This window comes from Macrobrachium nipponense, chromosome 25, assembly GCF_015104395.2.
Source record: "Macrobrachium nipponense isolate FS-2020 chromosome 25, ASM1510439v2, whole genome shotgun sequence".
NCBI classification, from domain to species: domain Eukaryota; kingdom Metazoa; phylum Arthropoda; class Malacostraca; order Decapoda; family Palaemonidae; genus Macrobrachium; species Macrobrachium nipponense.
Genome location: NC_087214.1, coordinates 70,287,044 through 70,300,703, shown reverse-complemented (window position 1 = coordinate 70,300,703; position 13,660 = coordinate 70,287,044). Strand labels below are relative to the sequence as shown.

Here is a 13,660-nt window from a genome sequence, read left to right as displayed (position 1 = left end):
CAGCAGGTAACGACCGTTATCCCTCTGCCACAGGTAGAGGTAGAAAAGATGGTGAAGAGAAGCCAGTCACTCTCTCATTCACGCATTCATTCTCCCAGTCATACCAGGAATCGATGCTGTTCTGCCTGCTCGGGTGCTGGGTAAGCTTACACAACTGTTGAGCAGCCACCACAGGTCCCAAGGAAAAAGTATCCAAGGACTTGTGGGCAATATCCCGAAGGTAGAAGGACGTGAAAGGTGGTCTGGTTGGCCCCAGACACCTGCCTTCAGGACCTGCGCCACGGAGAAGTTCTTACGGAACGCTAAGGAGGGTCCGATACCTCTGACTTCGTGGGCTCTCGGACGGAAGCGTACGGATGTCGTCGCTACCATCAGCTTCGTACGCTCTCCGCTGATCACCTCACGCAGCCAGAAAGAAAGCGTGTTCTTGGAGACTTCTTTCTTGGTGACCCCAGTGCTAACGAAGAGGCGTCGACACTCAGGCCTGAGATGTCGAGTTCTCTTCAGATAGCGCCGTAGCGCCCTCACAGGACAAAGCAGCATCTCATCCGCATCGTTATCGGTGAAGTCCAGGAGGGAGGGGATCGTGAAAGACTCGAACCTATCGTCAGGGATCGACGGATTCTGAGTCTTAGCTACGAAGTTCGGGACGAAATCGAGCGTCACAGATCCCCAGCCTCTGGTATGTTTAACATCATAAGAAAGGCCATGTAGTTCCCCTACTCTCTTCGCCGATGCCTGGGCCAGCAGAAGAGGGGTCTTGAGGGTCAGAATCCCTGTCTGACGACTCTCGGAGTGGCTCGAATGGGTCTTCGAGTCAAACTCCTAAGTACGAGAGTCACATCCCACGCAGGGGGCCTGAGTTCCCTGGGTGGGCAAGACCTTTCGAAGCTCCTCATTAGCAAGGATATCTCGAACGAATTCGAGATGTCCAGTCCCTCAGTTTTAGGACGAGAGCCAGGGCGGCTCTATATCCCTTAACTGTGGGTACTGAGAGGAGCTTCTCTCGGCGAAGAAACACGAGGAAATCCGCTACCTGCTGAAGAGTGGCTCTGAGAGGAGACAGACCCTCGTCTACACCAACCACAGAAGACGGCCCACTTCCCCTGGTACACAGCTGCAGAGGACTGTCTGACGTGTCCGCAGCCATCTCTGTTGCTGCGCTACGAGAAAAGCCTCTCGTTCGCAAGAGATGGTGGATAACAGCCAGCCGTGAAGTTGAAGGGACTGGACTGCTTGGTGGTACCGTTCTACGTGTGGCTGGGCTAGAAGGTTGTGCCAAGTGGGTGGAGCTCTCTCGGTGCGTCCGCAAGAAGAGCCAGCAGGTCCGGATACCAAACGGCTTGTGGTCGTTGGGAGCCACCAGGATCATTCTGAGATTGGGAGTGACCAGCGCTCGACTGATCACTTTCCGAATCAACAGAAGGGAGGAAAGGCGTAAGCGAAGAGGTTGTCCCAGGGGTGTTGGTTAGAGCGTCCTCTGCAGCTGCCCATGGGTTCCGGCACAGCTGAAAAGAAAACCTGAAGTTTTTCTGTTGTGCCGGGTGGCGAACAGGTCTACGACCGGTCGCCCCACAGGTTGAAGAGCCTTTCCGCCACATCTTGGTGTAGAGACCATTCGGTCCCTATCACCTGATCCCGACGGCTGAGCTTGTCTGCTACTACATTCCTCTTGCCTGGAATGTAGCGTGCTGACAGCTCTATCGAGTGAGCCGTGGCCCACTCGTGCACCTGCACCGTCAACTGATGGAGCGGAAGAGACACTAGCCCCCCCTGCTTGTTGACATATGCCACTACTGTGGTGTTGTCGCACATCAACACCACTGAGTGTCCCACCAAGCGGCCCCGAAACTCTTGGAGAGCGTTGAACGCCGCCTTGAGTTCCAGGACATTGATGTGAAGGTGCTTCTCGTGATGGTCCCACACACCTGCAGTCAGCAACTCCTCCAGGTGTGCGCCCCATCCCTTCGGTCGATGCGTCTGAGAACAGAACATCTCCGGGGGGGGAGTGTGTGTATGGGCACTCCTCTTAAGAGGTTTCTTGTCGTCGAGCCACCAGGCTAGGTCCTGTCTCACCTTGTCCGTGATAGCCACGGGAAAGTAAGGAGGATCCTTGGCCTGAGACCAACTCTCCCTTAGCCTCCACTGGAGAGACCGCAGGTGAAGACGCCCGTGAGGGACTAACTTCTCGAGTGACGACAGATGGCCGATCACGACTTGCCATTGTTGTGCTGCCTGTTCCTGCCGAGACAGGAACCGGCCGGCTGCCTCTGAATTTGCTGATACGCAAGTCTGCGGAAAGACTTGCCCTGCTACCGTGTCTATCAGCATACCCAGGTACTCATCTTCTGCTTGGGTTCGAGGTCGGACTTCTCGTAGTTTATCACGATCCCCAGATCGCGACAAAACTTGAGGAGTCGATCTCTGTCCTGTAGCAACTGCGAGCGGGAGCTCGCCAGGACTAGCCAATCGTCGAGATACCTCAGAAGACGTATCCCGTTCGAATGGGCCCAAGCCGACACCAGAGTGAACACTCGTGTGAACACCTGTGGGTTGCGGTTGAGAGACCGAAAGCAAAGTGCCCTGAATTGGTACACCACCGTCCCGTCGAAGATGAAGCGGAGGTACTTTCTGGAGGACTGATGGATGGTATTTGAAAATACGCGTCCTTCAGGTCCACTGAAAGCATGAAATCGTTCCCCCCTGATCGAGTCGAGCACTGAGCGTGCCGACTCCATCGTGAACCGGCGTCGTGCGAACGAAGCGGTTCAGGGGAGAGAGGTCTATCACCGGACGCCAGCCCCCCAGATGCCTTCTCCACTAGAAGAGGCGGCTGTAGAAGCCCGGTGACTGGTCCTCCACGATTTCTACAGCTCGTTTCGCCAGCATGGTCTTGATCTCCTGTCGAAGAGCGTTGTCCTTTGCTGATCCCCGGACATAGGTCTGTAGCTGTAGGGCCGGTTTGGAAATGAGGGGGGCCGAGACTCGAAGGGGTAGTAGATATCCTCCCGAATGACGTCTACTATCCAGTTCTCGGCGCCGGTATCGCTGCCAGTCGTCCAATGGCTCGCTAGGCACCCCCCCACTTCTGGCAGCAGGTGAGGGGAACGCCGTCCCTAAGCGTTTCCCTCCTCGTTTTCGACTTCCTTTCCCCGGACCTCCTCGGGGAAAGGAGGGCTGGGAGGAGGGCTGGTTGCGGCCTCCTTTAGCAGAAGTTGAAAACAACTGGAGTCTTCACACGGGTTTTGGACGGTGCAAACCGTCTTCGCCGCCGTGGAAGCGCTAGGCCAAGCTCTTTGGTTTGGCCGCAGTTACTCGAGATTTGCCCAGAAAACCTTCGAGACTGCCTGGTGAACTAAGCGGTCACTCTCGTCAGTGCGCCGCCGTTCCACCGCAGCGTCCACCAAAAATCGTCTCCCGGAAAGAGAGCTGGGGAACTCCTAAGAGGTCATTTCGTAGCCCGAGTGTCCGCCTCACGCCCGGCCCCCTTGGTCACTCGGGTAAGGACTGCGTCCCTACGTCGAAGAACAAGTTGGCCACAGGTTTAGCAGTCTGAATGGGCGAGGGTAAGAGATTGCTCTTCCTCCAGACTGGCACAGTCTCCTGAAGAAGCGTCGTCTTCGAGCAGAAACTCCCAGAGCCGGCCCGCTACTTTGGATATTGTGAGGGACACAAATCCAAACCAGGAAACTGCCTGGAATGCTGCCATAGCGGTAGATTCCAGGGCAAGTGCCTCCTGCTGCGAGAACCATAGGTTCTCCGACAGGAGCTGCTGCAGGGGACACACCTGGAGTCAGCCCCTCGCTAAAACTCCGGGTTTAACCTGTTTCGGCAGTATCGGGTCTTTTCCGAGGGCACATAGAATCGCCTCGCCCGCTGTAGAGGAGGAGAAGCAGCTTTTGGAGGACCGTCCGGATTTTAGCGAGTCCTCCCGTCCTGAGACGATTCTCCACCTGATCCAGGACCGAGTCCGCAGCTCTGATCGTGGCAACCCCATCATCATTTTGGCTCCCCTCTTGGGGACCCCCGGGGAAAATGATTCGAGCCGGGGACGTGGGCTCTGCTGTGGTAGCGGCGACTCTTCCGCAAGGTCATTATTTTGCAGACGCATCAGCTTAATGACCTCTGCGAAGTTCCTCTGTATCTCAGGCGTTACAGCGTCTTGCGAGTAGGACCGTCCAGTCCCTCCAGCAAGAGCAATATCCCTCGATCCTCCTCAGAAGGAGGGAACAGCGACAGACCCCATGACTGGTCGCCTCCAAACTACTTTGCGCGTACGTCCTGTCGGTCCTAAGACCGTGCCTGAGCCGTTACGGCGTCATAGCTGGGTCCGAGCGGCGCACCTCTCGTGATCGCTCCTCGGTTACCTCGCTCCTCCCGTATAGCCCGAGGATGTTGAAGGTACGGGAGAGCAGACCTGACGCTCCCCCCTCGCGTCGCTGGCGGGACCAGCGTGCGTGATTCTGCTGCTGATCGTCAACCCGCTGTGACGGTCGAGCAGCAGGCTAGCGTTGCCAGCTCAGCCTGGGGTGGGGCGATTGGCTCTGGAAGAACGTCGAGACCGATCTCTAGCGGTTCAGGCGAGCTTGCCGCTGGTCACCGTCTCCGCCCGGGTCCCATCGGAGCGGCGGACGGGTGACCTGCTAGGCTCCCTTTCGCGTCGAGACCGGCCAGCGTCCTCTCGGCGCGTCAAACCGCTGTACCAGCCGTGGCTGGTACCGGCGGCCGTGGGGACTCCTTCCTCGCCTCAACCCGTGGCCGGTCAGCGACCGTCACGTCAGCCCGAGCAGCCAGTTGATCGCTGCGAGAGCGTCCACTGGCATGGCGAGAGTCCCGTGTGCACGACTCTCGCCAGTCTTCTGCTCCGCGCCGCTGTCTTACGGCGAGCAGCTCGACGTCAAAAACTTTGGCTGGACTCCTCTTTGGAAGAGCGTCTCACGGTCGGTGCTTCTCGCGAACGAGAAGCGGGCCGAGACGGAACCTGGGTTTTTTTTTTTTTTTAGCGGCAGAACGCTAGCACCAGGTGAGGACGCACCACGCCGAGCTGGTGCAACCTCTGTCCCCGTCGACTTCTTCTTTGCGAGGAAAGCGACGGGCCCCGTTCCCGAAGGAACAGGAGGACCAGCAGAAGAGCTCCCCAGCTCCGCCTGTGCGAGCCGGGCCCTTAGAAGATCCCTAAGGAGTCTTCTTAGGGGGGGAGGAGGCACCCTTCTTCTTCTTCGGCTGTTTAGCCTTAGAAGGCGAAGGGGAAGGAGAGGCAGCAGACGACGAAGAAGACGATGAAGACGACGACGACACCTTCTCCTCTTCTCCTTTCTTCTTCGCGGGCTCCGCAGAACAGACGTCAGGTCTTTCCATCCAGGAGGGAGCCGGGGCAGTTGCCGAGCAACAGGGCCGACTGCACCTGTCCGGAAGACCTGAGACTGTAACAGCAAACACCAGCAGCAGGACAACAGGAACAGGTCCGGGAACAGCAGGAACGGCAGGAACATCTGAAAGGGAATGTGCAGGCCTATCTGAAAGGGAAAGAGTAGCTGGAACGGCAACAGGTACGGCAGGCCCTCAGGCATACCACGGGAGAGCCAGGCGTCCTGTCGACAGTACCGTCAAATCCGTGGCACTGGCGGCAGGTCCAGGGGGGTACTCTTTGGGCAGCGGAAGGTCCGGGGTCGGCAAAGGAAAAAATCCAGGTGGTGGTGGCACCGTCCTCTTTGGCAGCGGGCAGCACTGGGTTTTTGTATAGCCACCGTGGGTGTCACCGACATTATAATGGGGCGTATATACAGATGTGGTGGCATCTCATACGCTGGTGTCGTTATTGTGGTAGTAGTGGTGGGTCACCGCACCATGAGTGACCACCGCCGACCCGCCAAACCGCTGAGCAACCCCTGGATGCTGGGCACTCCCTGCAGTCCAGCGACTCCCACACCTGTCCCAAGTCGTCCTTCGCTGATGGCACACCTGCGGAAGCAAAGGTCGGGTTAGTTGGGAGGGCTTCCTCGCGCCTGGGGGGCGAAACCCCCCCCCCAGAGCGGACGGAAGACCCCCGAGTACAGCTGTACGTCCGGGTAGCGGGCGCCCTCATCCCACACTCGACGACTCGAGAGACAAAAAGAAAAACTCCGCTACCCCCCCCCCCGCAGGGGAAGCGCGAAACGTGGGGCTGGCCGGGAGGCAGGAAAGAGGACGAAAGTGGCCGTCACCAAAGGAGTCACTGGACTTTCCCGATGACTTTCTGGCCGGCCTAAGAATCTCTCCCTGCCCTCGTACAGCACCCACTGCGCCCTCTGGACCCAATTCATACATGTACAAACAAGGGTTTCGTTGCGGGGGAGCACTCTCGCCCCCCTCCCCGCAACGAGTACAACCTCGTGGGGGTCCACGTCAACGAAATGACCTGAACCCTCCCCACATCTACGCCTCCAGCCCGGGACACACTCTACGGGCGATTGGAGGGCGCGGTGATATTTCCATTTCTTCCAATTCACTCATTGCAAGAATCATAGAATTGTCAAAGTACTTACAATCACTCCTGATTTATTCAGAAAAGAGAAAACAATACTCAAGCACAAAGCGAACGACAAGGCGGCAGAGCGATGCGAACACGTCCTTCCACACACGCCGAAAGCAAAGTGGTTTTGTTTACCTCCGCGCGACGATCGGACAAGCAGTTAACTACCGTTTCTCCCCTTGTTCGAAGCTTACGACCGTTCCAGCTGCGCTAGCTACTTCCTATTGTTAAAGGACCGAGGGTTTGTATTAAGTATCGGAACAAATAAAGTCTACAGGAAGGTTTTAGCAGGTTCACTACCCTGACTTTTGTAACTGATTAATTGCGTACATACGAATCATACGTCTTCTTACGGATTAGACATGTTTACTGATTAATTGCGTACATACGAATCATACGTCTTCCTTACGAATAGACAAAAGTCTCACACTCCTTACATGACAAATCTCAACAAAGAAACAATCCAAGTGGAATAAATCAAAAGACAATTAGGATACTTAGCGGCAATGAAGTTTCCAAATCCTAAGACGGAGGGTACTGAAACAAATTTTTTGTTTTTTTGTTTTTTCAGCACCGCGACAGAAAAATTATGAATAGAAAATGGAATGATTCCTGATACCCGGCCTCCACCCAGCGCGGGAATGGGGTACTAACCACTGACTCCCACTGCGTGTCTAAGTGTTAAATTTCTGTCGGATTCGGAAAAATACAGCTATATATATATCTGACAGGTAAAGTTTCATGAACAAAACCATAAGTATATAAAATTGAAACTGAAAACTCCTGGGAGGTTGCAGGCAACCCCGATTGCAGTTCAATTAGAATACTTCTCTTATAGTCGCAATCGTTAGATTAAACTAGGATATCGGCCTACCCCTCGGACAATTCCAACTGCTTAGTAAAGAATCATGTCGCTAGTTAATATACGTATATATTTTGTAGGTTCTGACAACGATCTCCCATCCTAAATTCTTTCCTTCAAGAAACAAAATAAGGACTGGAGATCGACCACCTTCGTTTCTCTATCAAAGAGGAGTGAAGAAGTCTTCCTCGAGGAAAGCTTTCAATGTGAACAGAATACTAAGACGATAGTTCAAGCCAAACTGATATTCCCGTCCGATCTCCTCTATTCCAGGTGGTGGTCGCCTACTGTGAGATAGTTTTTTCTTTCAGCAACAGTCTTCTTCCCAATGCTAAAATTCCAGAATTCGAGCATAGGCGACCGTTCCCGATTATCGTGTAACATATCGGGATTCTCGTCTCGCTCACTTTGGACCGTGGGTCTCGCGTAAGTGTTTGGAGATCGTAAAAAAAACTCGAACACTCTGAATGCGCTAGAAATTCCGTAGAATTCTAAGCAGGTTCCCTGCGAAACCCCACCGAATTCGTCAAACGATATCGGCTGGTGGTCCTCTCGATTCCCGTAGAAATCGAGAATGGGGCAGGATTCCTCCTCAACGAACGGGGCTTACGTCAGGTAGGACCCGAAGGTCCCCCCGGTAGCGCAGTCCCCGAACGTGGGATCCTACAGAGAAAATCTCTGTAGGATCCCTCCCCTTTCCCTCGTGCCGTAAAGGAGAGAGGGAAATGGGGGAGGAATTGGAATACCTCGCTCGCCTTCCCAGTGGAACTAGCAGTTGGAGAAGAGTAGGAGCAGCCATCGCCTTGCGGCGATGGCCTCTCAGAGTCTGGGGAAAACGTATCGTCAGACGAAAACGTTTTCCCGCGGAGGGTTACGGAACTCTCACTGTAGGTAAGGTCTGCCGCCCCACTGTGAACGTCGTCTGGGTGGGGCTGATCGACACCTGAACAGGATAGAGCCATACCGTCCTCCGACTCATAGCAGTCCTCGTCGAGGGTCGAAAACCTCTCAGGAGGACGCAGGAGATATTAAAATACGGTGTCCCGAAGACACGTATGAGAAAACGCCCGCTGTCGCAGTAGAGGAGGTGGAAGTTAGCTTGATCGACCGGTCCAGAAACTGAGAGACCCTTCTTGTCCGGAGACGAGAGACTCTGGTTCGAGACAGAAATCGGCAAGCTCCGATCGCGGCAGACCCCACCCGTCGGTTTGGGTTCCCTCTCGGGTCCCAAAAACGACTCGAGCAGTAGGACGTGGGCTCTGCTGTGGGAGCGGCAATCCTTCCGGCAAGGTCATTATGCTGACGAATCAGCTTAATGACTTCTGCAAATTCCTCTGTATCTCGGAGTACCCGCGTCTTGCGGAGTAAGGACCGTCCGTCCCTCCAACAGAACTGATCCCGAGTACTCTCCTTCAGAAGGAGGAACAGCGGCAGACCCCTGACGGTCGCCTCCAGCTACTTGCGCGTATGTCCTGGTCGGTCTAGAACCGTGCCTGGTCCATACGGCGTCATAGCGGATCGCGAGCGGCGCACCTCTCGCGATCACTCATAGGTACCTCGCTCCTCCCCGGTGTAGCCCGAGGAGGTTGAAGGTACAGGGGAGAGGCAGACCTGACGCTCCCCCTCTAGCTCTCTGGCAGGACCAGCGTGCTTGTAGGGCTGCTGCTGATCGTCAACCCCGCCGGTGTCGATCGAGCAGCAGGCCTAGCCTTGCCGCTCGCCTGGGGCGAGAGGCTCGCTGAGAACGTCGAGCTGTCTCTAGGCGTCAGGCGAGCTGTTGCTGGTTACCCGCCGTCTCCGCCCGTCCCGATGTGGGAGCGGGCGTCAGGTGACCTGCTAGGCTCGCTGTCCCGTGAGACCGGCGAGCGTCCTCTCGGCGCGTCGAGGGCCGCTGGTACCAGCCGTGGCTGTACCGACGGCCGCGGGGCCCCCTTCCTCGCCTCAACCGTGGCTGGTCAGCGACCGTCACGTCACCCGAGCAGCCAGCTGGTCGCTGCGAGAGCGTCCACTGGCCTGGCGAGAGTCGTGCTGCACACACTCGCCAGTCTTCTGGCTCCGCGCTTCGGTCTTGGCGGCGAGCGAGCTCGGATGTCAAGACTTTGGCTGGACGGTCTGCCCGCTGGAGACCATCCACTCGGTACTTCTCGCTAAACGAGAAGCCGAGGCAGATCCTGGTTTAGCGGCAGAACCGCTAGAACCGGCGAGGAAGTGCCAACCGAAGCTGGTACTCCTCTGGTCCCCGTCTTCTTCTCCTTGGTAGAAGAAAAGGACGGGCCCTGTTCCCGAGGGGAGCAGGAGGACCAGCAGAAGAGCTCCCCGAATCGCCGGAGCGAGACGGGCCCCTTAGAAGGTCTTGAAGGAGCCTTCTTAGGGGGAAAACCGGGTTACCAGCTGGTCGCTGCAAGAGCGGCCGCTGGCCTGGAGAGTCACCTGAGCAATCTCTCACCAGCCTTCTTGGCTCCGTGCCGCGTCTTGGCGCCGAGCGAACTCTGGCGCCGAACTTGGCTGCACGGTCTCCGAGGGAGAACGTACACTCGGGATCTCTCGCGAACGAGAGACCGCCGGAACCTGGCGTAGCGGCATCGCCCGCTAGCACCAGGCGAGGAAGTACCAGAGCTAACCGATACTCCTCTGGTCCCCGTCTATCTCTTCCTTACGGAAGGGGAGACGGCCCCCGCTCCCGAAGGAGCAGGAGGACCCAGCAGAAGGACGGGGTGGGACGGGCCCTTAGAAGTTCACCGAAGGAGACTTCTTAGGGGGGGAAGGCAGCTTCTTCTTCTTCGGCTTATGGGCCTTAGAAGTCGAAGGGGAAGAGGCAGCAGCAGACGATGAAGACGAAGATGACAGCTTCCTCTTCTCCTCTTCCTCGTCAGCTCACGCAGACAGTCGTCAGGTCCTCCATCCAGCCGGAGCCGGGGGCTATTGCCGAAGCAACAACTCCCGACTGCACCTGTCCGGAAGGACCTGGGACTGGGGAAGACACACCGTGGCAGGACCAGCATGGACAGGCTCAGGAACCAGGAGCGACAGGAACAGCAACCAGCTCAGGAGCGGCAGGAACAGCGGCAGCGGTTAGACCCAAAGAAGGGACAAGCCAGCCAACAGCGGAATCACATCAGCGGCAGGTACGGCAGGCCCAGCCATCGCCTCGTAGAATCATCGGCAGCCAGCGGAACCTGGTACTGGCGGCCGGTCCAGGGGCGAGCTGCTGGAACAGCGGAAGTCTGGGGCAGGCAACAGATAAAATAGGCGGGGCGGCGCAACACCCCCCTCGGTACGGCGGCGGCCCTAGTAGCGGCAAGACGGCGGCACCGACACAGCATGGGGAGGTGTAGACCAGGCGGGGGGGGGAGCAGCACAAGTGGCCGTGGTATAGTGGAGACCGCCCCAGACCTCGCTAGCGCTGCAGCAGCACCCGTGGATGCTAGGCACGCCCTGCCGCCGCGGTGGTCCATACCTGTCCAAGGTCGTCCCCCTCCCCACGGATGTAGCACCTGCGGGTAACATAGATAGATTAGTAAGAGGGTTCCCTCACGCACGGGGGAAGACATGCCCCACCCCGAACGTAGAAGTACCCAAATACAATACAACGAGAGCTGACGGGGTGGGGGCAGGAAGGAAGACGAAGAATCGGATACCAAGGGAGTCGCGCGAGAGCTTTCCGACGACTTCCTGGCAGACCTTCGCTTCCCCTAGACCCCCGCACAGCAGTGAAAAGTATATGAAAATGAACAGATACTGCCCTGTTGCGATTTTCACTTCATAGAACTTAAAGGGGAAAAAAGATCAATTCCCCGGGTAAGAACGGAAACTTGATCCAAATATATGATGCTATCATAAATATATATGAAAATGAACAGAATACTGCACTTGCGATTTCACTTTCACATAAAATAATCCGTAAGGATCAATTCCCGGGTAAGAACGAAAATTCTTGATCCAAATTAAATTTCATGCAGTAATAAATGAAAATGAAAGAATATGGAAATTGCGAATCCACTTTTCATTGCATTCTATTATACAAAATAAAACGGCTCGTGCCGAGCGCAATCACACTCTCGGTAACGAATGCCACAGGGCAAAAATATAATGAAAAGAGTACTTACATTTTTTTCAATTACACACTTTCGCCCAATACATGACTCGGGCGCGAGCGCGCCCGCCCTCGGGCACCGAGACATAATTCAAGGGTTCAATTCATGAAAAGAGGAAATCGCCGCATCTACGGCGATAGCTCCATGTTGGTTCATAATTAAGTAATGAAAATGAAAACAGTGTACTTACAGTTTCATTTTCAAGTCAAACAAACCATTAGTAGAAAACATATAAACAAACAAAAGCATACGACGATGAAGCGGGCAGAGAGCGATGACGAACACGTCCTTCACACCCGCGGCCGAAAGCAAAGTGATTTGTTTACCTCCCAGGACTGTCGGACAAGCATTACTACCGTTCTCCCCTGTTCGAAGCTTACGACCGTTCCAGCTGCCGCTAGCTACTTCCTATTGTTAAAGGACCGATGGTTTGTATTACGTATCGGAACAAATATACAACAGGAGCTTTCGGCCTTCACTAAGGTCCTCTTCAGTAGCTTTTTTCTTAACTATTTCCTGTATTTTAATCAAAATATTTTTGGGAAACTGCATATCAAATATGTTCTGCATGAACAACTCACTTGTGTTAAAAAGACAGAAATTGAAACAGCTTAGCTTTTATTACTCAAATTCAAACCATAAACTGAAATGATACTCTACCAATTATCAGTTTGTAAATCCGACGACGTATCCTCCTGCTCGCTTATTCCCTCTGCGTTGTCGCACTTGTTCTCTGCATCTGCCGTTGCATTCCGGGAGGCTCCAAGAAACATCTCTTCCAAACTGCCTATCCCGTTCAGCTCCGAGGCAGCCATTTTGCCATGCCAGTGCTGCGAAACATAATATATATAATCATAACAATTAATAGACCAATGCAGAACAATTTTCTCTCTCCCTGCACTAACCTGGACAGGCTAAAATAAATATATCTATCTAGCCCTATCTATCTATCTATCTATCTATCTATCTATCTATCTAATGTAATTTTATATAATAAAATACATAATTTAATATGTAATATACATATATGAATATATAATCGTACAATTAACAGACGAATGTGGTAAAAATATCACTCCCCTGCCCTAACCTGGCTAGGGGGGGGGGGGGGGGCATTCACCCTCCTGAATACCCAAAGTAAGCCAGTGCTGTGAAACATTAAACAAAAATATACAATATACAATAGCCTATATGATATAAATATATACTAATCATACAATTAAACAGATGCAGTAAAATTATTCACTCTACCTGCCCTAACCTTGACAGGGGGCTTTGCCCATCCCCCTTCCCCTTGGAACTGTCCCCCCCCCTTCCCACAAGTAAGTCGAGACCCTTCTTAATATACCTAAAAATATCAAGTGTTAAAAACAGCTTTATATACTAGTAGTATACACAGCCGTATAAAGTCTTGTCTGAGTCAACACCCTAACATGGGCCTAAGATAGCCTAGCAGTCTAGCCAAGGTTGCATAACATATAAATTGCCTGGTAATTAACATATTATGCCATTGCTGGTTGAATTTAGTGCATCTAAGTTTATTTTAAGAATTTAGTGCCTTAATTTACGATTATCGAAATACGAGAAAAATGCGACTCACTAATCACTCCAATGTTGTCGCGATCAACGAAGTAAACAAAAACAGTTCAGTGGGACAGTCTATTGTTATTTTCAATAATAACCATTATACCGAGATATGAATACTTTTATGAGGTAATTTTATTAATTTGATAAATTATGTGGCTAAATACCTTTTTTTTAAATTGTAATGGTAGTTAAAAAAGCGATGATTATCCCTCGTGCCATTGATGTGTGGAGGTTAATTGATGGCTGCACGTGTCTTGGGAGTAACGTTAGCATCGCCATGACAGTTCATGCACATTTATTTCTGTTTAATTACATTCTATTGGTAATTAATTGAACAGCGTAGTGTTGTATACTCAAATTCAAATGTTCATTCTACATTTAATTTTCATTTGTGTGTATTAATATTCTTGGATCTTTTGAATATGTCCGTGTCGTCTTTTTTTATTGCAATTACAGAACACATTGCGTACATTCTATGGCTGCTTTAGCAGGTTATCAGTGGAGTTCCGAGGGAATGTATCTATTGTTAAATTTTTCTCCCGTGTGTTTCATGACCTTCCCCAGTTAACCGTTTTGTAGACCATCTTAATTACATATTATATACGT

The 13,660-nt window shown here is 53.2% G+C and overlaps 1 protein-coding gene across 3 annotated transcripts in view; it reads right to left on the bottom strand.

Annotated features, from left to right (window-relative positions):
- The window catches only part of LOC135199523 (DNA-binding protein Ets97D-like), a 33,736-nt gene extending 20,389 nt beyond the window's left edge, over positions 1–13,347 (bottom strand). For 2 of the 3 annotated variants that reach the window (XM_064227646.1, XM_064227648.1), the window contains exons 1-2: positions 13,068–13,206; positions 12,128–12,297 (exon numbers count right to left, since the gene is read on the bottom strand). In XM_064227646.1, the coding sequence (XP_064083716.1) occupies positions 12,128–12,282 (155 nt within the window). In that variant the 5' untranslated portion in view covers positions 12,283–12,297; positions 13,068–13,206. The other variant, XM_064227647.1, reaches the window with a different exon arrangement.
- Positions 13,348–13,660: the final 313 nt, after the last annotated feature.